This window comes from Danio aesculapii, chromosome 8, assembly GCF_903798145.1.
Source record: "Danio aesculapii chromosome 8, fDanAes4.1, whole genome shotgun sequence".
NCBI classification, from domain to species: domain Eukaryota; kingdom Metazoa; phylum Chordata; class Actinopteri; order Cypriniformes; family Danionidae; genus Danio; species Danio aesculapii.
This window is the reverse complement of record NC_079442.1, coordinates 50248369-50271716: the sequence shown is the minus strand read 5'-3', so window position 1 is coordinate 50271716 and position 23348 is coordinate 50248369. Positions and strand designations below refer to the sequence as shown.

The 23348-nt window shown below is 37.0% G+C and overlaps 1 protein-coding gene across 1 annotated transcript in view; it reads right to left on the bottom strand.

Moving 5' to 3' along the window:
- Nucleotides 1-8173: 8173 nt before the first annotated feature.
- bicdl1 (BICD family like cargo adaptor 1) overlaps nt 8174-23348 on the bottom strand; it is a 90377-nt gene continuing 75202 nt past the window's right edge. Inside the window, exons 9-10 of the mRNA XM_056464142.1 lie at nt 18326-18446; nt 8174-8354 (exon numbers count right to left, since the gene is read on the bottom strand). Coding sequence (XP_056320117.1) covers nt 8190-8354; nt 18326-18446 — 286 coding nt within the window. The 3' untranslated portion in view covers nt 8174-8189. The remainder of the gene's footprint in view (nt 8355-18325; nt 18447-23348) is intronic.

The window sequence follows — 23348 nt, the reverse complement described above, 5'->3', positions numbered from 1 at the left end:
TGCTTTATGCAAATACCCCAGCTTAGACAGTTGATTGCGGACTAATTTCATTGGCTGACGCTGCAATGACAATCGTGTCAGCCCCAACTTCAGACACAACCTCCGTCAAGTGGTTATGTTGACGTCCCGTGTGAATCAGGCGTAAAACGGCTGAAACTCTTTCGTTCATGTTCTGCACATGCGCACATTTTACCTGCGTCATATCCACCTGCCATTTATTTACTTTCCATCTCTTTGAAACGTCACAGCAAAATGACGCAACTTTCATCTGCTTCAGCTGCTGAACAACAGCGCCCAGATAATGTTCTGTGTTCTTTGAAGAGATGCAATATGGAGCATCTACAAACTGACATTGATCTTTTATAAAGCTGTCAAAACGGACAGCATCCAAAACATCTGCTTTACAATGTCATCCACCATGTTAGCTGAATTGGTCACATGACTAAAATGCGGCATCGTTTCAGTCTACCCTGCAACACGAAAAACAGCATTTTCACATTGATCCACTCTGGACAGCGTTTACCATCTAATAACTCCACCTCAGCGTGGACGGAAAGCCGAGATGGAGAGAAAATTATGCGTGTTAGTGTGGACATGGCCTTAAATATGTTTTGATGGTTTACATTCAGCTCTGTAACAATAGCAGGCCTGATCGATCCTCCAGAAACATTCACAAACCTCACACACGACACACACGCTTACATGGAGATTGAAAAAAACATGTGTTGATTCTTCATTCAAAAGTTCTACATTTACAAATATATCGACTCCTTTTGATTTCAAACCTATGTGTGTCTTTACGTATAAAAAAAAATCACTCTTTGGGTTTCTCCAAACCAAAACTCACCTCTGCAAGAAAGAAGACGACGGCTGCATAGCTTTTGCTCATAATCTACCCTACTTTCACACTCACAATCACACCAAACACACTCAATCACAGCTCACACGCTCTCTTCATTCTCATAGGCTGGAGGAAGTACACACTAAAAATGATGCAGGCTGTGTTCAGAATCGCACACTAGCATACTACGAGTGCAGTGCGTTTCATATTGAAAAATACTTTATACAGTGTAGTATATATATTCAGTTCACTACACTGGATACTGTATAACACAATGAACCTGAAGTGGCTTTCAAGTGTCCATTTACAGTAAGAGAAATGTTTATCCTCTTATAAGGGCACATGTTGAAATACTCATTAAAAAAAAAAAAAAAAAAACCCTGACGTGTTACTATAACACGTGTTAATATAATATAAAATATATTATAATCAATGGACATGAATTTATAGTAAATGTTTTTTTGCCTGATGAAGTGTTTAAGGGAGAAACAGTACTACATTTAAAACTTGACCAATGAGCTTAAAATAATTCATTCATTTTCCTTCAGCTTAGTCCCTTTATTCATCCGGGCTCGCCACAGCGGAATGAACCGCCAATTATTCCCGCATATGTTTTACACACCGTATGCCCTTCCAGCTGCAACCCAGTACTGGGAATACTTAAAATAATATAAAAATTTATATCCAAATCTGTTTTTAAACATAAAAAGGCGCTTGTAATTGTATGCCAGGACTTTTTTTGCTGTATTTGTTAAACCCTGAAATTCAAATCAAATATTTAATAAAATGTAAAAAAATATTTGCAACAAAACAATTCTTCATCACTGTACATTGTGCTCTTTTTTTTCTATTTTCAAAGTGCTTTCCAAGGGCTGATTTATACTTCTGCGTTGAGTGATTGGCGTGACCTACGTCGCCTGCCTTGCGCGTAGTCCTGCATTTATAGTTTTGCGTGCTGTTTGTGTTGCTCTGCTATAACTCTTTCGAAGCGTTAGCAGGCTTGTCATGTTTCTTCGTGGGTGTTTTGTTTTTTTCTGAACGCTTCAAGTAGCTAAAACTCGCTCATTCAGCGGCAGGAGACTTGCAACAACTTTAATCGTAAGGTAAACACAAAACAAACGTTTTTTGGGACTCGACTTTTGTAAACAATTGATCCATGGGGCTTGCAGCACCGCCCACGCACATCACTGCTACCAAACTGACCAATCACAGAGCTTGCACTATGTGTAGTTACATTTTTTTGAGAGGTGTGCGTCAGCCACGGCGAGGGCTATGTGACCGCGTGAAGGCTGCGCCACACCATACGCATTCCCTTGTTGCAGAAATATAAATCAACCCTAACATGACCTATTTAATAGGCAAGTATTTAAAAATTTAGTCACCAATATTAGTATTTATAGATCGTGTATATTTTTTCTTGTTATAATTATTATTATTATTATTTTATTAAATCTATTTGTTTATTTTTATTTTCATTTATTTAATCATTTATGGGCCAATCACGTCGGACGTGCTTTTATGTTATAAAAACGCGAGGCGCACCGCAATGCTTTGTGTTGACAAGATAAAAAGAAGTGTGGTGCACTTTTATGTCGCTAGGCAATGATTGAATCAGCTGCGTATTGTGCCCGAGTGTTGCTGTTGATATTGTTATAATTTTAATATTTAATAATATCAAGATATTCAAGATTTGGGAAGTCATACAGCTCTGGATAACTCAAAACAGCGACCACTAGTCTCTCTATCCTCAAAAGTCTCTGTTGTTGTCTTGCCAACACAAACACTGCTATCACCTCAATGGAAACCCCGCCTCTGCTTTCATTTGATTGGAGAATAAAAAGGACACGACTGACGTAACACGCTTTTTCAGCTCAGTTTAATTTTGAGGCAAGGCAGGCGGTTAAATGCGAGGCACGCAGGGCAACATAAGCAGCGTGCAAATGCTCACGGCCATTAGTAAATTAGCAAATAGTAAAAAAAGGCGCTTCTCAACGCTAAAGGCATGTTCGATGTAATCAACCCCTTATTTGTTAATATATTGATCTGCTTTAGTAGTCTAAAATCGCAGTATCTTCTAAAACTACTTCTAATTGTTTGTATTTTTGAAAGCACATTGTACATTTACCCTTCTAATTGTCAATATTTTAACCCCAAAAAATGGATGGATTTTTTTTTTTTTGTGAAAACAATCTAGCTAACTACTGTTTAATTAAATGCTAGATTTTGTATACAGTATTCCACAGTTTGTTTTCTCACTGTTACAGCAGTTTGCTACATGTCTTGTTGCCACCAGACATGATGATGATGTATTTTTAGTGTGCTAGTGTTTGATTGTGAACGCAGCCGCAGTTGGAGTGCATCTCTGAGGACTGTTCATCATCTACTGGTGAGTGTTTTCTGATGTGTCTTCAGTTTCTCTGATTTCTCTTCTGTAAACGTTTTTTCAATGCTGTATTTCCAGAAGCTTCAGCTCTTTGGTTCATTCACATTCAGACTTCACCATCAGTCATTTTCTCCAGAAATGTGCTAAAAACCAGCAGGTATGATTGATAAAGCAGCCACTCTTTATCAGTCCTGTTGCGTTAGAGTTTGTATATGTTGCGTGCTTTTACAATCTGTTTTTTGATTCTGTGAAAGCAGCTGCTGAAAGTTAATTTTGTATACAATATTCATTTCATTGTTAGAAAGTAAATTGCGTTCACTTCTGGAATGAAATATCTGTGAATGAACCCAAGAGCAGAACATCTGTAGCTGTTTATGACTCTGAATACCTCAATGTGTTCAAACATCATCTATAATCAGGCCCAAAGCAAACCTGTGTCCTTGCTGCTGCACTTCACCATTGGTTTACAGAGTTATTATGCAGTTCTACAGGGGTAATCAGGTAGATTTGGTGCACAGATTTGGCTGTGTTAAGGTTTGGGAAAGTTACTTCAAGAAAAGTAATTAATAACTACTAATTACATAATTAACATTGTATTTAAGTATTTTTTTTATTACTTTGTCTGAAAAGTACTCAGTAAGTGATTTAATTATTTAATACTACCATAAAAAAGGCATAGACAATAGAAATTAAACACTAATAATTTTAATTTTAGTTTAAATTTGGGGGCTCGTCCGGGATCATTCATTATTGTTACATCATTGGTGAGGAGTAAGGTCAGTTAGGGTTAGTTAAAAACTTTTATTAAATTCACTGTACAGTTTAGTTTTATTTTAAAATGGTAAACTCAAAATATTTCAAGTGAATGACACCATATTTCACACATACTGTGTATTGACAGATTTCTTTCGCATATTCCTTAAGCATGTGCATTCTTTAGTTGAAATGCTTACTCCTCTTCTCTGAATTCATAACTTACATTTTAAACTAATTTCTCACTCAATTAATTTTTTTGTTAAGCGTCTGCTATAATCTTGATAAATATAACCTTCTTTAATTGAAAAATAGAATTATTCTGCAAAATATATTTGTATAATAAAAATACAATCACTCTGCTTCTCTGTATTGATTTAAGCATAACTATTAAATTAATTTACAGTATTTAAGGCAGGTACATTTTATGTAGCATACATTTTTTGCAGAAAAGTAATTTACTCATAGTAACTTATTTCGTAGTTATTTTGCCCGTGTCTATAATAACATCCTGGTTTGTTTTCATGATAGCAGTCGATTTGTCACTACATCGATTTCTATTCAGGACTGAGACAAATACTAGCGCGGAAGTTTTGTAGGCTTCTGTTTGGTGATAATGAATTAAAAAAATAAAATCCCTCTCCTTTTTGTTACTCCTCACCAAGGTTGTAACAATATATGACAATCCCGGACAAGCCCCCCAAATTATTGGACTTTGTAGTCTAATTGAATTAAAAATATATTTTTTTTAAAAAACTGAACCCTCTCCTTTTTTTGTTATTCCTCACTGATACCGGATGAGCCTCCAATTTTTGTGATGTTTAAGGTTTGGTGACTGAACATAAAAATAAAGTCTTTTTGAAACATCCCTCCTGCTTTCTTTTTTGTTACTCACCACCAAGAATGTAACAATAAAGAAAGAATGAAGCGTCCCGGACGAGCCCCCAAATTTTGTGATGTTTGTAGCCTAATATTTGATAACTGAATTTAAAATAAAATCTTTTTGAAAAACTGAACCCTTTCCTTTTTGTTACTCACCAAATCCCAGACTAGCCCCCAAGTTTTATGATGCTTCGTAGCTTAAGGTTTGGTGACTGAATATAAATATATATATAAAACTCTTGCTTTCCTTTTTTGTTACTCACCACCAAAGTTGTAACAATAAAGGAAGAATAAAGCATCCCGGACGAGCCCCCAATTTTGTGATGCTCCATAGCCTAATATTTGATGACTGTGAATTTAAAAATAAAATCCTTTTGAAAAACTGAACCCTCTCCATTTTGTTACTCGCCAAATCCCAGACTAGCCCCCAAGTTTTATGATGCTTCGTAGCTTAAGGTTTGGTGACTGAATATAACATCCCTCTTGCTTCCCTTTTTTCTTTTTCACCACCAAGAATGTAACAATAAAGTAAAAATAAAGGATCCCGGACAAGCCCCCAATTTTGGTGATGCTTCGTAACCAAAGGTTTGCTGACTGAATATAAAAATAAAATCTATTTGAAATGTCAGTCTTGCTTCTCTTTTTTTTTTTTTTTTTTGTTACTCAACACCATGAATGTAACAATAAAGGTAGAACTGAGGATCCCGGACGAGCCCCCAATATTTGTGACGCTTCGTAGCCTAATATTCGTAGCCCCCCCCAACCCCCCCCCCCCCCCCCCCCCAAATGGATATGCAGCAGCACAATAACAGCAACCAAATGGCGAAATGCAGCAGCCATGACACCTGTGACATTATCATCTCATCACCATTTCAATAATACTGTAGTTTTATCATATCCTTCCATGTATTCTCTCCTGAAATCAGCACAGACTGTGTGCGGGCCTGAATCTACAAGCTGATGTTGAAGAGCGTTCAGTGATGTTCATCCTGAGTTTGGTCTCTGGATCTGTGATGAGCCTCTGGCAGTGAGCTGAGGAGAAGCTTTTCTGAGGCACTCGCAGGCCAAACGCACTGGAGGATTCTGGAAAACCAGTCGAACAGAGCCTCGTGCTGTTTCCGACTGAGGTTTGTAGGTACGGATAAAGTGCAGAATGGCTGAAAGCCGTCAGACGACTGGGTTTGGTAGAGCAGTGGTTCTCAACCCCATAAACGCCTCTGTGTTTTTGGTTTACAATAAGGTTCCAGTAGTTAATGTATTTACTTACTTGAACTAATAATGAACAATGCTTGTACAGCATTCATTAATCATAGTTCAACATTTCCTAATGCATTATTAAAATCCAAAGTCGTGCTTGCTTCACATTAGTTAATGCACCGTGAGTTAACATGAACTAACAATGAATTGTTTTATTTTTTTAACTAACATTAATAAAGATTAATAAATGCATTAACTAATAGAAACTTTTTGTAAAGTGTTTTATACTGCGTTTTTTGGTATTGAAATTTGAATGCATTATTCGAGATTTCTATGTAACTGTTGGTTGCACTTAAATGCACTTAAAAATATTTAGAGTTTAAGAGTATTAATATTTATTAAATAGAGTTTTAGATTTATAAATTAGATTTCCATATAACATTTAAGCAATAATGTAACAGATTTCTGCCCTCAAAAATTATAACAGTTTCAAATTATTTAGAACTGAGAAAAATGTTCTTTGGTAACGTTTAAATTCAATATATATGCAACTTATATGCAGTTCAAATTCATCAATCAAAATATCTACATGTATACATTTGTATTTATTAAACTGAATAAATAAATAGCATTTGAAAATTATATTTTAACAAAATATAGTTTTATTTATATTTATAAAAAATACTTGTACATTTAGATCTGCTTTATTTTGTGCAAGTAATGCAAATATTCATTAGAATTACATTTATGAAAAATTATTTTGTTTATAAAAATTAAATCTAAATTTATCTTTACTTATACTTTTTTCCATTTCAAACAATGCGAATATATTTAAATTACATTAATGTAATTAATTAATTGCCATAAATATCTTTGATTGCATCTATACTACCAATGAAAGCACATCAGTATCTATGGCCTCATTATCACTGTCAGGTTCGATTTGTTGCCTATATAGGATTTTTTTTTGCCTGTCCAATTACACACTTTTAATTGTGAGTCCAATATCCGATTCATGTGTTTACACTCGCCATACAATTTATGACATCGCGCATGCGTAAATGCGGGTTCTAGCATCTGCGCCACACTAGCCACCATGGAAGAAATTGTCTTGCTTTTAGCTCTGCGAAATATCCGAAGTTCAGCTTTAAAATGATTTTGAGGCGGAGGAGGAGGGAAAGGGCCGTCATCGCAGCTTGCGCCTATGGATTAAAATGGTGTCCTCCACCATTCAGAGGAATTTGTGGGTATGAGAGAGATCTCCGGTCTGGTGGGAGCAAATTGTGCTGACTGACCACTTTCCTTCTCCGTGTTTCCTCTGTTGTTGTTGTTTACCGCATCAGCGTCTCCACACACGCTCTTCCTTCTACGTCATTAAACCGTGGAGAAGCACCACATTGTCGCAAGTTTAATGACGTACAAAACGGAATGCCTTAATAAATCTGATCTGCCTGTTTACATGATAGTCACATATCCAATTTAGATCTGATTTATTTCCATATATAAAGGAGGCCTGAAACCGATCTCTGAATATCCGAATGCATGCGTTTTTTCATGTTTACGTGATCATAGAACAGATCCTATCTGTGTCACATTTGAGCAGGAAATCGGAATTGGGTCACATTTAACTAGCAGTATAAATGGGGTCTAAGTGTATGTGTGTGTGTGTGTGTGTGTGTGTGTGTGTACAGTCATATAGTCAAGGCCAAAATTATTGATACCCCTGGCATACCCTCTGACTTAGTTACTTTTATTCAACCAGTTTTTTTTTTGACCGGAAATGAGACGGGCTTCTCCCAAGAGATAGTTAGACAATTATAAGAGGATAATAAAAAGCATCATTGTGGAATAAAAGCCAGGGGTATGATTAATTTTGGACTTGCCTGAGTATATAAATATAAAAATGTAGAAATGTAGTTATTTGGAGTTATTTGAGTTGCATATAAATTCTCCCTCCATGTGGATCTCACAGTTTTAACTGTTAATATTAAAATTCTTTATGCATATTTTTGAGTGCACCAATGCAACCAGTTATGCATATTAGTGTTAATCATCCAACCCAGTTGAGAACCACTGATCTGCAGATTGAGTCTTCCTGTATTTTCTTGTCCTCTTCTCTCTCTCCTCCTGATCTCAGTTCTTCTTGAAGAATGAAAAGAGTGGCTTGTCTCGATCTGCCAGGCGCTGTGTTGGTCTGGAAGCAGCGGCTCCTCGTCTGCTGAAGGAGAACGGAGGATCCTTCCACTCCTCCTGGTGTTTGTCCATCAGCTGCTGATCGATTACTCTGTGCATGTCATCCTGAGAGAGAAACACACACGTCATTCAGCGCTTTATTCTCGAACACTGTGCGGTGAGTGAAGACGATGAACATGAACACTGGCTTTATAATGTCTGCTCTGAGACACTCGACTCAAATCCCTGCCTGGTAAATAGACAAACCAGTCTGCCTGTACGTGTTAGAAAGGCCCAAACACTTAATGTTTTAAGTCTAGCTTAAAATCATGGTGGCCGAGAGAGTTTAACCTGGTGCAATTGACCCTTCGCTAAGCCACACCAACACAATCTCACGGCAATTCGTAACGTTTTGATTTAGTGGCTAATTCGTACAAATTCGTATGATCTAATTCGTACAATTTAGTCAATTTGCTCATCCCCCAATGACGGTTGGGTTTAGGGGTGGGGTTAGGTGCCACGCCTCCTTTTTAAAATCGTACAATTTCGTACGACTGAACTCGTACGAATTCGTACAAATTAGCCACTAAACTGTCAAAACGTAAAATTCTTACGTTTTCTCGTGAGATCAGGCTGGCCACACACAAAAACCGCCACCCAACAATCGTGGCTCAGCATCCGTAGCTACGCGCAGGGGCTCTGTCAAGCTTTCGAGTGAGGGAAACAGGCTAAAGCATTGTGCAAATCTGACAAGCGGTCTCCTTTAAGTTTGGACAGGGTGGTGGAATTTTTTCCCTTTTCAAAACCTAAAACCCAAGAGGAGAAATGCCAGCGTGGATCAAGCTCTGTGAGGGGCGCTAAAGGAGCGGAGTTAAGTTGGTTTTGTTTTCGATATAGGCGACACAGTGGCGCAGTAGATAGTGCTGTCGCCTCACAGCAAGAAGGTCGCCGGTTTGAGCCTCGGCTGGGTCGGTTGGCGTTTCTGTGTGGAGTTTGCATGTTCTCCCTGCGTTTGCATGGATTTCCTCCGGGTGCTCCGGTTTCCCCAAAAACATGCGGTACAGGTGAATTGGGTAGGCTAAATTGTCCGTAGTGTGTGAGTGAATGTGTATGGATGTTTCCCAGAGATGGGTTGCGGCTGGAAGGGCATCCGCTGCATAAAACTTGTGCTGGATAAGTTGGCGGTTCATTCCACTGTGATGACCCCGGATTATTAAAGGCACTAAGCCGAAAAGAAAATGAATGAATGAATGTTTTCGATATTCCTGACACATTCAGTGATAGAACCGAAGCTACGAATATTTGAAATTACATATCAACAGAACAAAACCGAGATGTGATCACAAACTGAGCACTTGCGATCAATATACTTATATATACTAATATTTGCTAGTAGGGAACATCTATTTGTTCACTTCTGCTATTTATACTTTGATTTGCATTTAAATTGATTTATTTCTTCCACTTAACTGCAAATTAGAATAGAAACAGTCTAAAAAGCACACAAACACACTGACAGTTATAGCTACTGTACATTGTTATGGGTCAATGATGCTAATATTCAGCACAAATCCATCAATTTCCCCTTTTTGCCTGCTCTTCCTGTGAATTATGTAGAAGCGCTGTCCATGCGTGTTTCCTTGTCGGATAGTAACGCTATATTTTAAATCGCACAATAGTCTAGCAGGCTTTTTGGCTAAAAATAGAGAAATCACGGTTTAATTAGTTATTATTAGATTATTTTTCTCCTCTCCTGCTGTGCTTGAACTAAGCTGTTGAATGGTCGGCGTATGAGGCGGCTAGGCTAACCTAGCTTCGATTCTGATTCAATTATTTTATAATCGGTTGCCTCTTATGTGGTGAATATACTTCTGTAATGCGTACTGCAGTCCTTTTTTTGTCTGGCTTTCTCGGATATCTCACAGTAAGTAAGGAGGGTGGGGCTTAGCGAAGGGTGAATTAAAGAAAACACATGCAATTACAAAAAAAAAACGCCAGCAAGTTAAGAAAAGATCCTCATCGGTTTGACAGCATACGTGTTGCAAATCCTCACAATGCAAACTCAACAAAAAAAGCATGCTGCATTTTCTCACAACACATGCAAATAGCAGGGAACACAACATCACGTTATTTTAATTTGTTTGAGTTGTGAGGATTCTTGAGGAAGCTAACAATATTTAAATTTTTTAAATATCTGTATTTTTTTTTATTGTATTCCAGCCAAATTAAATGAAATTAGACGCCCTCCAAAGTAGAATATGATTGGAAATACTTTGAATTTGTTTTTGCTCTGTTAGACAACACTTAATAATTAAAATAATTTGATTATTACACTACCTGACAAATAGTAACTTGACTTCTAGTTGATCATTTGGAAAAGTGGCAGAAGGCATCCCAATCATCACAAATACTGCAGAAGACCTATTGGAATCCACATGGACCCAAGATTCTCAGAGAAATCAGTCAAGTTTGGTTAAGGAAAATTCATGGTTTGGAGTTACATTCAGTATGTGGGTGTGCGAGAGATCTGCAGAGTGGATGGCAACATCAACAGCCTGAGGTATCAAGACATTTGTGCTGCCCATTACATTACAAACCACAGGAGAGGGCAAATTCTTCAGCAGGAAAGCGCTCCTTCTCATACTTCTGCCTCCACATCAAAGGTCCTGAAAGCAAAGAAGTTCAACGTGCTCCAGGATTGGCCAGCCCAGTCACCAGACATGAACATTATTGAGCATGTCTGGGGTAAGATGAAGGAGCAGGCATTGAAGATGAATCCAAAGACTCTTGATGAACTCTGGAAGTCTTGAAAGAATGCTTTCTGGACATTATTTCTGTTAAGTGACAACTTTTGTCTAAGCAAAGTCAGACCTTACTGTCATAATTAAATCATTCAAAATCAAGCCATGATCATATTTTATTGTGGTAAAATAAGCGTAATCTAGAGGCCTTTGCCTTTCATATGAGCCACTTCTGACACCAAATGATCAACTAGAAATCCAGTTATTATTTGCTGTTCCTAAAACCTGGATAGGCAACAAGACTTTTGTCAGGTAGTGTAGTATATTAACTATTAAAAGCTTTACTGAACAGTGATCCTAAAATGCTAACATCAATAAATCTGAAATAAAATCAACAGAATAATCTAACTAATATTTATAACTAAAAATAAATATTAAAAGCAATAAAAATGCCAATAATACGAAGCAAAATTACCAAAAACTAAACAAATTTAAATAAAAACATAAAATATCAAATCTAATTCAAAACGTTTCTAAATACCATTGAAGTATCCAAAACAACACTGTTCTTAAACCTACAGGTGAACAATTCACTCCACGACATCAGAAATAGTGTGAGCATGCACTGAAGAACAGGTGGTGAAGCACATAACAATGACCCCATGACCTCATGACCCCATGACCTGGTGACCCAGAGGATGGACATGATGGGGACGGTTAGCTCCGCTCACCTCACCTCTAAGGCAGGAGGGATTGACCAGAGGGGAGAAGGGGACGAATGGAGGCTGAGAAAGGCCACTAGATCAGAAACCACAAGAGCCATACAGTGAACAGCCCTGAGGAGGCAAACTGCAGGCGGAGAGAGACAAGGGAAGCCCAGAGTTAAACACACACACGCGCACTCACTATGGAAGTCCATCAGCGATAAAAGTCCTAAATCAGGGGTGTCAAGCATACTGTTGTATTTAAGACTTTACTTTACTTTTATTTATAGGTGGGCATAGATGAAAAAATTTAAATCTAGATTAATCTCACTGTAATCTTGGAATTATTCTAGATTAAAATGGCTCATTTGAATTCTGCCGAAGGCATTCAGAATATGTGTGCTAGTCTTTGAGAACGGTTTTCTCAAGCCAGGTGGCGCATTAAACCAGGGGCTCATCTCCTGTTTCCAAAATGCATCACAAACTGCTTGAGAAACTGTTCTGCTATGATAATTGATGATGAAAATAAATGACGTTCAATAAGATGTACTTGTGTTTACTAACTGTTTATTCAGTTAAACATGTATTTTGAACTGCAGGCCTACATAAACTCCAAACAGCGATTTCATACTTGCTTTTGATGTGTACATACAGAAAATGCTGCTTCTTAATGCCAAGTTCACAGAGCCCTGACGGTGTGTCAAACATTGAGTATGTTTACATGGGCAACAATACTTTAATATGAATACTCTGATAAAGAGTCTACCATGTAAACAGAGATTTTTGATTACCTTAATGCGACTAAAGACTTAACTGAACCTAACAGAAATGGAATTAAGACATGTGGAGTATGCAGATATTAGTGACATTATTGAAGTAAACATCGCAATTAAACTATTACCGTCATGTAGGACTTTTCGCTGTATTTTCCGACAAGATCCACACACGCAGCTGTCAGTAAAGGACCACACAACACACACACACACACACACACACACACACACACACACACACATTGCAGAAGTTTTTTTATTTTTTATTTGGCGTGCGTTATTAAATTTCATAACACTTTCACCAGTCCTTTACTCATTTGCGTCTAATAACCCAGTATGTCACGGGGGCATGAATGAAATATTCATGAGTTAAAGTGAAACTGCCGAACTGACGGCTCACCGGTCAGGTATACATCCACGCTAAAATATCAAGATGAAAGTCATAGATTAATGGCAATATTTTTTTTTATCGTGCGATAAGAGTCTCGCGTTAATGCCGATAACGGCCCACCACTAATTTTTTAAAACAAAAATTGCAGCAAGGTCCTAAAATACTCGCCAAATTCCATGTACACGTAACCAACATTGCCATCATAAAACACACATTAAATTAAATAAACAACTTCCTAATTATATTTAATGAATAAAACAAGAATAAATCATTAATAAAAAGTGTTAATAAAACAACTGCTACACATAATTTTTTATTTTTTACTTAATTATTTTTATGTATTTACTTATATTAACTTGTATTTATTACTTCTTAATTTTAATGGTCATCGTAATAAAATAATCTCTAGTTCTATTCATGGTAATTCATGGTTTTCTCTAAATAATGCCCTGATGGGAACAATGGAAACTCATATTGCATAGAATAGCTTGGGCTTTCTTCAAAACATTCATTCATTCATTTTCCTTAGACTTAGTCCCTTTATTTATCAGTGGTCGCCACAGCGGAATGAACTGCCAACTATTCCAGCATATGTTTTACGCAGCGGATGCCCTTCCAGCTGCAATCCAGTATTGAGAAACACTCATAAGCACTCACATTCACGCTCATACACTACGGCCAATTTAGCTTTTCCAATTCACCATTAGCGCATGTGTTTAGACTGTGGGAGAAACCGGAGCACGTGGAGGAAACACACGCCAACACGCCAAGAACATGCAAACTCCACACAGAAATGCCAGCTGGCCCAAACACATGCTCTATAGGTGAATTGGATGAACTAAAAAGGCCGTAGTGTATGTGTGTGCATGTGAGAGTGTATGGGTGTTTCCCAGTACTGGCTTGGATGGGCATCTGCTGTGTAAAACATATGTTGGAATAGATGATGGTTCATTATGCTGTGGCGATAGATAAATAAATAAGGTAAATAAGGGACTAAGCCGAAGGAAAATGAATGAATAAGGGGCTGTTCACACAGAATGCGTTCCTCCTTTCCAATGTGCTACTTTTCTATAGTTTTTCAATGGACACGTGTGAGCATTACGCTCAGGTCTCGCATCTTTTGAAGCACTGCATTTTTAGGCACCGTGTCAAGTTGAAAGATCTTCAACTTTTACACACAGCGCAGCTCATCAATGTCAGGTCTAAAGCAGTGGACCAATCAGAAGAGTTTAGAGGCAGGGCAACTGTTGCTTCTTTTATAGTAGAAAGTTGGCATGATGACCATGTTTTCATTTACAGTTATATCAACCGTTTTCTCAGAAGATGACAAGCTGACAAACTAATGCTGCAAGTTTTATTCATAGAGAAAATTAAAAAGCAGTGGATGTTTGTCTGAGATAATTAGTCTACCAAAATGTGTATATTCTATACAAAATATGAAGCTGCTCTGTCAGTTCTTGTCACATGACTCGTGGTGCGCTCGCGGCATTCTAAAGATGTTTTTAACTGGGTGCGCCTAGAAGTCTAGTCTATGGGTGTGCCTAGAAGGTGCGAGCGTTGCTCCCAATATGCGTGCACAAGCCTCCCGCCTCCACTGGAAATGATAAACTTGCCATAGAATAGACTCATCTACACGCTCAAATTGCAAGTGCTGATCCAATTTTGTTTAAAGACTTCTGACACAGATTGCCTTCCAAAACACACATTCATGGGATCAACAAATAGACTGTCAACAGATAAATTCAACCTAAATCTGGAATATTTTCCAATAAATCTATGAAAGTTGATTTTTGATCTTCCTCAGAGTGTTTTTATGCATTTGTTATTGCTTTAACCCCTATACAATAATAATACAATATACTATTATAATATGTATATTTTAAAATGTATGCATATTATAATTTTTTTACTTTCATTACAAAAAAAAAAACATTTTTGTAGAGTTATTTTTTCTAAGGTAAATATCACATGACTCGCGGTGCACTCGCGGCACTCTGAAGATGTTTTTAACTAGGTGCGCCTAGAAGGTGCCAGTGTTGCTCCCAATATGTGCGCACAAGCCACCCGCCTCCACTGGAAATAATAAACTTGCCATAGAATAGACTCATCTACACGCTCAACTTGCAAGTGCCGATGCAATTTTGTTTAAAGACTTCTGACACACACATTCATGGGATCAACAGATAGACTGTCAAAAGTATTTATTCTTGTTTTGTTATGCAGAAGACTGAAATTGCAGACAACACACACACACACACACACACATTCATGCACTCAAGAAAGGTTTGAAGTCAACATGAAACTCAACTTAAATCTGGAATATTTTCCTTTAAAGCTATGAAAGTTGATTTTTGATCTTCCTCAGAGTGTCTCCACGCATTTGTTATTGCTTTAACCCTTATAATACGCATATTATATACTATTATAATATGTATATTTTATAATGTATGCATACTATCATTTTTTTCTTTCATTACAAAACAACATTTTTGTAGAGTAAATTTTTTTCTAAGGTAAATGTAAAAAAAATGATTCATATTTTCAGGCCATTTCATTGTCAAAACTATATTCATATTAAAAGTGATAAACTCTAATAAACAAAATGTAAAATATTATAAAATAAATAACATTTATAAATAAGATATCAGTTGTATTTTCAATTTTTTTTATCTTAAATATGTTGTATTTATTGTATTTAATTTTGTATTTATGTATTCAGCTTGTTAATACGATGCATTAATTTAATATATGCAAATAAGAGAAGGAATTTGTCTTGAAGATAATAATCCTCGTTTCCTGTTGACTTTAAACATACAGAAAGGAAGGAGAAAGAAGAGAGGAAGAAGCTGAAGGAGAAGCTGCTGTTCATTAGACACAAAAACAGCATTTACAGTACTGCTCCAGGATTACAAAGTGCTGATAAAAGTAGTGTATAAATCTGTTAAACTGAGGGTTAAAGTGGTGAGTTTTTGCGGAATGGAGTTACATTAGGTCATGTTAGCACAAAAACACAGACTACATCATATGTAATAAACAGATTTTTAAGGAACACTCCATTTTTTTTTTGTAAATGGGCGCATTTAATAACTCCCCTAGATTGAAACACTCAAGTTTTACCAGTTTTAAACTCATTCAGCTGATCTCCGGGTCTGGCGGGAGCTCTTTTAGCTTAGCTTAGCATAGATCATTGAATCAGATTAGACCGTTAGCATTTTTGATCATTTTCCAATGGAAAGCTTCCAATTCAAATTTAAAAACCTGGAAATTGACTGAAAAGAGTTTGTAAAATGGTAAATTCAACTCTTACCCTAGGAGACTCTTAAAATGAGCACATTTCCATAAAGAAAAGTGGATTGTTCCTTTAAGCTTTTCTCTCTAATTTCACATCTTTGTCTTCTGTTTACTTCTAATACATTTGTTACACAATTTATTTAATCTGTTTTTTTTTAGCAAAGACGCACACTAGATAGTACACTAAAGGCTGATTTATACTTCTGCATAAAGCGCACGCATGTGCTCTGGCGCAGCCTTCACGCGGTCACATAGTCCTCGCCATGGCTGACGCCGACACTGACATGCACCTCTCAAAAAATAGAACTACACGTCACAACGACGCGTGACGCAAGCTCTGTGATTGGTCGGCTTGGTAGCAGTGACAAGTGTAGGCGGGACCCGTTGGAGCGAGTGTTTTACAAGTGTCGAATCCTGTGAAGGGGCGATGCGGTGGCGCAGTAGGTAATGCTGTTGCCTCACAGCAAGATGGTCGCTGGTTCGAGCCTCGGCTGGGTCAATCGGCATTTCTTTGTGGAGTTTTGTATGTTCTCCCCGTGTTCGCGTAGGTTTCCTCCGGGTGCTCCGGTTTCCCGTCCAAAGACATGCGCTATAGGTGAATTGGGTAAGCTAAAAATGTCCGTAGTGTACGTGTGTGAATGAGAGTGTATGGGCGTTTCCCAGTGATGGGTTGCAGCTGGAAGGGCATCCGCTGCATATAACATGTGCTGGATAAGTTGGCAGTTCATTCCCCTGTGGCGACCCCAGATTAATAAAGGGACTAAGCCGAAAAGACAATGAATGAGTCCTGTAAAGGAGCTCCAGATGGAAACTTTTGTTTTGTGTTTACCTTATGATTAAAGTTGTTGCCGGTTCCCGCCCCTGAATGAACGAGTTTGAGCTACTTGTACATCAACGTAAGCAGTCAGAAAAAAACAAAACACCTGTGAAGAATTATAAATGCACTACTATGTGCAAGACAAGTGCCGTGGGTCACAGTGATCGCTCAACAGTATAAATCAGCCTTAACCCAGACATGCTTCATATTTATGATTTAATCAAAACTATATTATACAACCAAAATTATACTATATATTATGACTCAAAATTAAATGAAATTAAAAGAGATGGTTTAAAAAATGCTACTTGATGGGACCCATCGACAACCAATGGTTGCCATCAATCAGCATTCTTCAAAATATCTTCTTTTGTTTTCAATAGAAGAAATTAATTCATAAAATTGGAGAATAAATTGAGGTCATTTTTATTTTTAGATGAACTATACCTTTAAGGTGTCCTTGTTACAGCGTAAATGTAAAACGCAGCTCTACAGGTCCCGAACCAAGCAAGCCAGTGTCGACAGCGGCGAGAAGCAAATCTTCACCAAGTGATAAAAGTGAAGAAAAAAACCTTGAGAGAGACCAGGCACAGTTGGGGACAACCATTTCTCTTCTGGCCAAACTTTTAGTGCAGAGCTGCAGTCTAGGTGCCGGAGGCTGGAGAACGCTGGACAGCCATCTTAGAGAAACTGCAGATGTGAGTAGGTCACCGGCTGGTGTACATCTGGCCCATGGGATCAATGCGGAGATTCTTCTGTCATTGGGGTCTTACAGGAATCAGTCTCACGCTCTCCGCTCCTCCACAGGATCTGCTCAGGATGCGGCCTGGTCCAGGATTATAGATACCTCTAGAAGTGCTCTGTGGTTGGCATCATCTCTTAAGTAATTAAGTGCTAGACAAAGGGAAGTGTTTTTTTTGTTGTTGTTGTTTATTTGGTTTTTTGTGTTTCTACATGTGGTTTGTCAAACCCACTCACCTGTGTGAAGCGCACTTCATAAATGCACTTTTTTATTTTATTTTTTTAAATAGAGATTGCAAGTGTGTGTCGGTGCAAGTGTCAGAGATAAAAGAGTGTGTTTTCTTTTCTACAGGTGGTTTGTCAAGGCCACTCACCTGTGTGAGGCACACTCAGAATTGCACAATGTTTTGGGGTTCTCATGTGGGCACATACCTGTATGTAAGCACATAAAACGTGTAACAAGGACACCTTAAAATAAAGTGTTACAGATTTATTTTTAGACATTACAAAGTTTAAGTCGAGACCAGCTGTATTGACAGGACATTTCATATAGTGGTCAGTGCTGATTTGTTCTCATGTTGAGTTGTTCCAGGTTGACTTGATGTGTTTTGTAATTTGATGTGTGTGTGTGAGACTAACCTGCCAGGCTTCTAACTGCTGAGACAGGTTGAGTTTCTGCTGTATGGCGTCCAGCAGCTGACTGTTCAAAGACATGATGTCGATCTTACACTTGGCCAGCTCCATCTCCACCGCTTTCTTCCTGTGGTAGAGGAAATTATAAAGAGCTGCTGAACTGCATCTCAGCTTCATGTGGAGACTGGCAGAAACAGGTACAGCCTGCAGAAATGGTCATATCTCGAGTGCTGGGTTAAGATTAATCACATTCAAAATAAAAGTTTGTTTTGACATAATATATTTGTGTGTATTATATATACACATATACAGTTGAAGTCAGAATTAGTAGCCCCCTGTTTATTTTTCCCCCAATTTCTGTTTAATGGAGAGAAGATTTTTTAACACATTTATAATCATAATAGTTTTAATAACTCATTTCTAATCACTGATTTATTTTATCTTTGACATGATGACAGTAAATAATATTTGACTAGATATTTTTCAAGACACTTCTATACAGCTTAAAGTGACATTTAAAGGCTTAACTAGGTTAATTAGGTTAACTAGGCAGGTTACTGTAATTAGGCAAGTTATCGTATAACGATGGTTTGTTCTGTAGACTATTGAAAAAATATACAGCTTAAAGGGGCTAATAATATTGACCTTAAAATGGCTTTTAAAACATTAAAAACTGATTTTATTCTAGCCGAAATTAAACAAATTGGACTTTCTCCAGAAGAAAAAATATTATCAGACATACTGTGAAAATTTCCTTGCTCTGTTAAACATCATTTGGGAAATATTTAAAAAAGAAAGAAAAATTCTGACTTCAACTGTACATAAAAACAAAACAATTTGCATAAATACAGAAAAACAAACAAAAAGCGCTCAGGGGTAACTCAAATATTTGGTCGGTGCTCTTTGGGTGAGGGATTCATCAAAACATCAACAGAAATTAGTCCAAGGCATTCGAAAAATGTTGAAAATTTAAAAAGCCTTTATTCACATGGCTAAATCTTAAAAGAAACCTACGCGTTTCGACAAAGATCTGCCTTCATCAGGGTAACAGTGTTACTGTACAGTGTTACAGAGATGGCAAAAGTACACACATCCTTTACTCAAGTAGAAGTACAGATACTCATGTTTAAATGACTGTGGTAAAAGTTGAAGTACTGACTGCACTTTTGTACGGCCTCAAAAATGTACTTAAGTAAAAACTACCAATTACTACTAAATGTTTTAGGTTTACTACGTACTGTAGGTAAATATCCGGTTTTCCCCCATGTATCATCATCCTGACGCAAACTCTCAGCGTTCATTATATAGTTTTGCGACTGTTGGATTAAAAACAACAGTTGCCATTCATGTTCATACACTATAAAAATAATTCTGTAGGCCTGTACATCTTTATAAATAATGTCTTGCATTTTACACTAAATTCTGTCCAAAATATATTGAATTTTTTACATTTTATATTTGAATTTTGTTTATTAAATAGATTGAAAATATATTTTCTTTTGCTAAAATAAAGTTAAATTTTGACTGCTAACTTTTTTTTTTTTGCTTCAGCAGCTCTCATACATAACCTGTTATTTTAGTGTGTTTTTTCCAGGGTATTGTGGATATTTTATTTCATGGATAGACATGAATTCTGTGTAATATATTTATTCTATGCTAAAAGCTACATACACAGGCGTGACTACAACCTACAAAACATGTGCCTGATCTTTTTTCACATGATAAATTCAGGATCTTTTGCATTTATATTTTATTCAGAAATTGCCCAGTATAGTTACTTTTGTTGTTGTAAAACATTTGTTTACAAAAATTGATTGAAGATTAATATGCCTGTATGTAAAATCATAGTCAATAAATTAAAAAAAAATAGAAAAACTGTAAAACAGCATAAATTCTGTATTAGGAAATATGAACTCTTCGGAAATAAAGGAAATAAGTCTCAATGCATACAGTTTTTATAAAGTATTTGATTGTTTTAGTACTAAATGTACAAATCTTTACAAAAAAGCTATATTTTTCACCCCGTCATCCTTGCCTTTCTCACAGTAATCTTCATAAACTAGCCTACATACGGTGCGTGATAGCCTTGGTTGAAAAAGCCACTGCGCGCATTGAGGAAAAATAGATTGATTGCATCAAATAGGGGCTCCAATTGCACAATGACAAGAAATAATATAGATCACACCACCAAACACATCAAAACGAAAGTAACGAGCCTGGTTAAAATGTAAGGAGTAGAAACTACAGATATTTGAGTAAAAATGTAAGGACCAAAAATAAAAAGTTGTCAGAAAAATAAATAGTGGAGTAAAGTACTGATACCAGAAAAATCTACTTAAGTACAGTAGTGAAGTATTTGTACCTTATCACTTCCTAACTGTGATCATATACATATATATTTTATATCTAAATATAAATAAAAATTCTCAAATATGTCCATGCATGTGTGTATTTATATATAAATAATATATGTGTGTGTACTGTGTATATTTATTATGTCTGAACAAACTTTTAGTTTTGGATGGGCTTCATCGTGATTAGTCTCAGCCCAGCTTTAGTAAAAACTAATCCTTTTCTGAGATTAAAGGCACAATATGTTTGATTTCTTTCATTAAAATCTGAAAGAAAAACACTAGAACGGTGTTATATACAGTATTTTGCTGACTTATCTACTTACATTATCCCAAATGTTTTGATGAATGATCAAATCCAGAGAAATCATCAGCTAGTGAGACGGAGAGTGTGCTGTGTGTTAATGCGAATGACTAGTCTGGAGAATAAGCTTTGTCGCTTAATAGCAAAATATCAGCAAAAGCTATATATATATTTTTTTGCATGTATGTTTTATTTGACTGCTGTTAGTCATTGACTTGCCTTTTATTAAATGGTCATAAAACCCCCCTCTTTCGGTTCAAGTTCAAATTTAAAAAAAAAATGCTTCATAATGGGCGTGGAGCATTGCGAGCAGAGATAGGAGTGGGCGTGGCCTGCAGAGCAGGGGAAAAACTGTTGTCAGTTGGTTCACAAAATGAGACACAAACCATGAGGAGACGCATGATTTTATAGTTTACAAAGTTAAAATGCAAAGAAATAAACAGTAATTTATTGTCCTGCTACATTTGTTATTCGTAATTTCATATACACACAACCACAATTTATTATATCATAAAAATAATCGTGTTTATGTAAACACTATAAATGAGGAGGACTTCTCTCCTCCTCAATCCCCAGGTTTGAATGCAGACACAGTGGATAGCAGTGCAGAAGGTCTCTTGCCATGTCTATTTCAACCATTAGCCCTGCCGGTATTCTGGAGGATTTAAACATAGGCGAACACTGCAGCACGGATATAGGCGATTTGTCTGAATGGTAACAAACTCAACTGATAAAAGTCCGCCATTCAGCAATTCGCCTACAGTTCTCCCGACAAAACTGCTTGGTGTAAACCAACAGCTTTGCTGTATCGGCCCTGACAGAATCATGGGGGAAAACATGCAACAAACCCCGTGGATAGAGATAGAATGTAATGAAGTACAAATACTTCGTTACTGTACTTGATTTTTCTGGTATCACTTTACACCACTATTTATTTTTCTGACAACTTTTTACTTTCTACTAACATTTTTTAAACCACTGATGTTGCTTTCGTTTTCATATGTTTTGGTGGCATGATCTATATTATTTCTTGTCATTGCACAATATGAACAAATTTTTGATGCAATCAGTCTATTTTTCCTCGTTGCGCGCCTGCTCGTACCGTACGTGGGCTAGTTTATGAAGATTACTATGAGAAAGGCTAGGATGACTACGCAGATATGACAGAGGGAGTCTGCGAATTTAACATGACTGATCCTGCCCTGTTAACACTGTAATAAGACACCTTTTGCTCATTCGGATCACAGGTAAACAAGAGATGCTCATTCCAGTTCAAAAACATGCCGTTTAAATGTTTAAGCCTTTTGTCTACTTCCGATCATACTGCACGGGCTTCTCTGATCTTTTAATCTGATACCATGAAAAACAGTGCTTTATTGTAAAGGTTTGTACACTAACAGCCACAATACTACATGGTGACCGCTGAGAGTTTGCGTCAGGATGATGACACATGGGCCGACTTTTGGAGCGATATTTTGGTGCTAATGTTGTTGTTGGTGCGATGCTGCTTGGCTACTTTCATAAAATTGGCAACAAACATTTAACATAAAATTTGGAAATGTAAGTTAGTTTATATAATGTATCAATAGGATGTGAGGTCTAGTTACCTACCTATCATTACTCACTATCCTTCAGCTTCGTCCCTAATTTATCAGGGGTCGCAACAACAGAATGAACCCACAATTATTCCAGCATATGTTTTACGACTACCCTTCCAGCTGCAACCCAGTACTGGGAAACACACACACACACACACACACTTTTATATACTACTGCCAATTCAGTTACCTATTATTCACCTGTACCGCATGTCTTTGGACTGTGGTTGAAGTGGTTTTTCAGGCCATATTTACTTTTACCAAAGTACAAAAGTGTAGTCAGTACTTCAACTTTTACCAGAGTCGTTTTAAACATGAGTATCTGTACTTCTACTTAAGTAAAGGATGTGTGTACTTTTAATCATCAATGAAAACAAACATATATATGACCCATGCCGTGCAGATGCGGTCTAACCCAGTCATTGGGTCTCACAGCTTGGCAGGTCTGCTTTGCTTTCAGAAAGCATCTGCTCTCATGAATAATTAGGAAGCAGGGTCTTCTTATAGGATAAGAAAACTCCACTATGAATAATAATGAGAAACCGACACGTTATCATTCCACTTACAGTTTTGCGCTACGTCAACGATTTTGATCCGCCCCAAAAATTATTTTAGATGAAATTAGCTGACAAAAGCTCAAAATGATCCAGTTTTCCCCACAATTAAAGCTGAAAGGTGTTAACGGTGTCTTAACTGATGCTCAACACACACAAATCTGTTAAAATCTCAAAAAATACTCGAGGGTGTCTTGAACCTTTAATTCCCAATGATCAGTT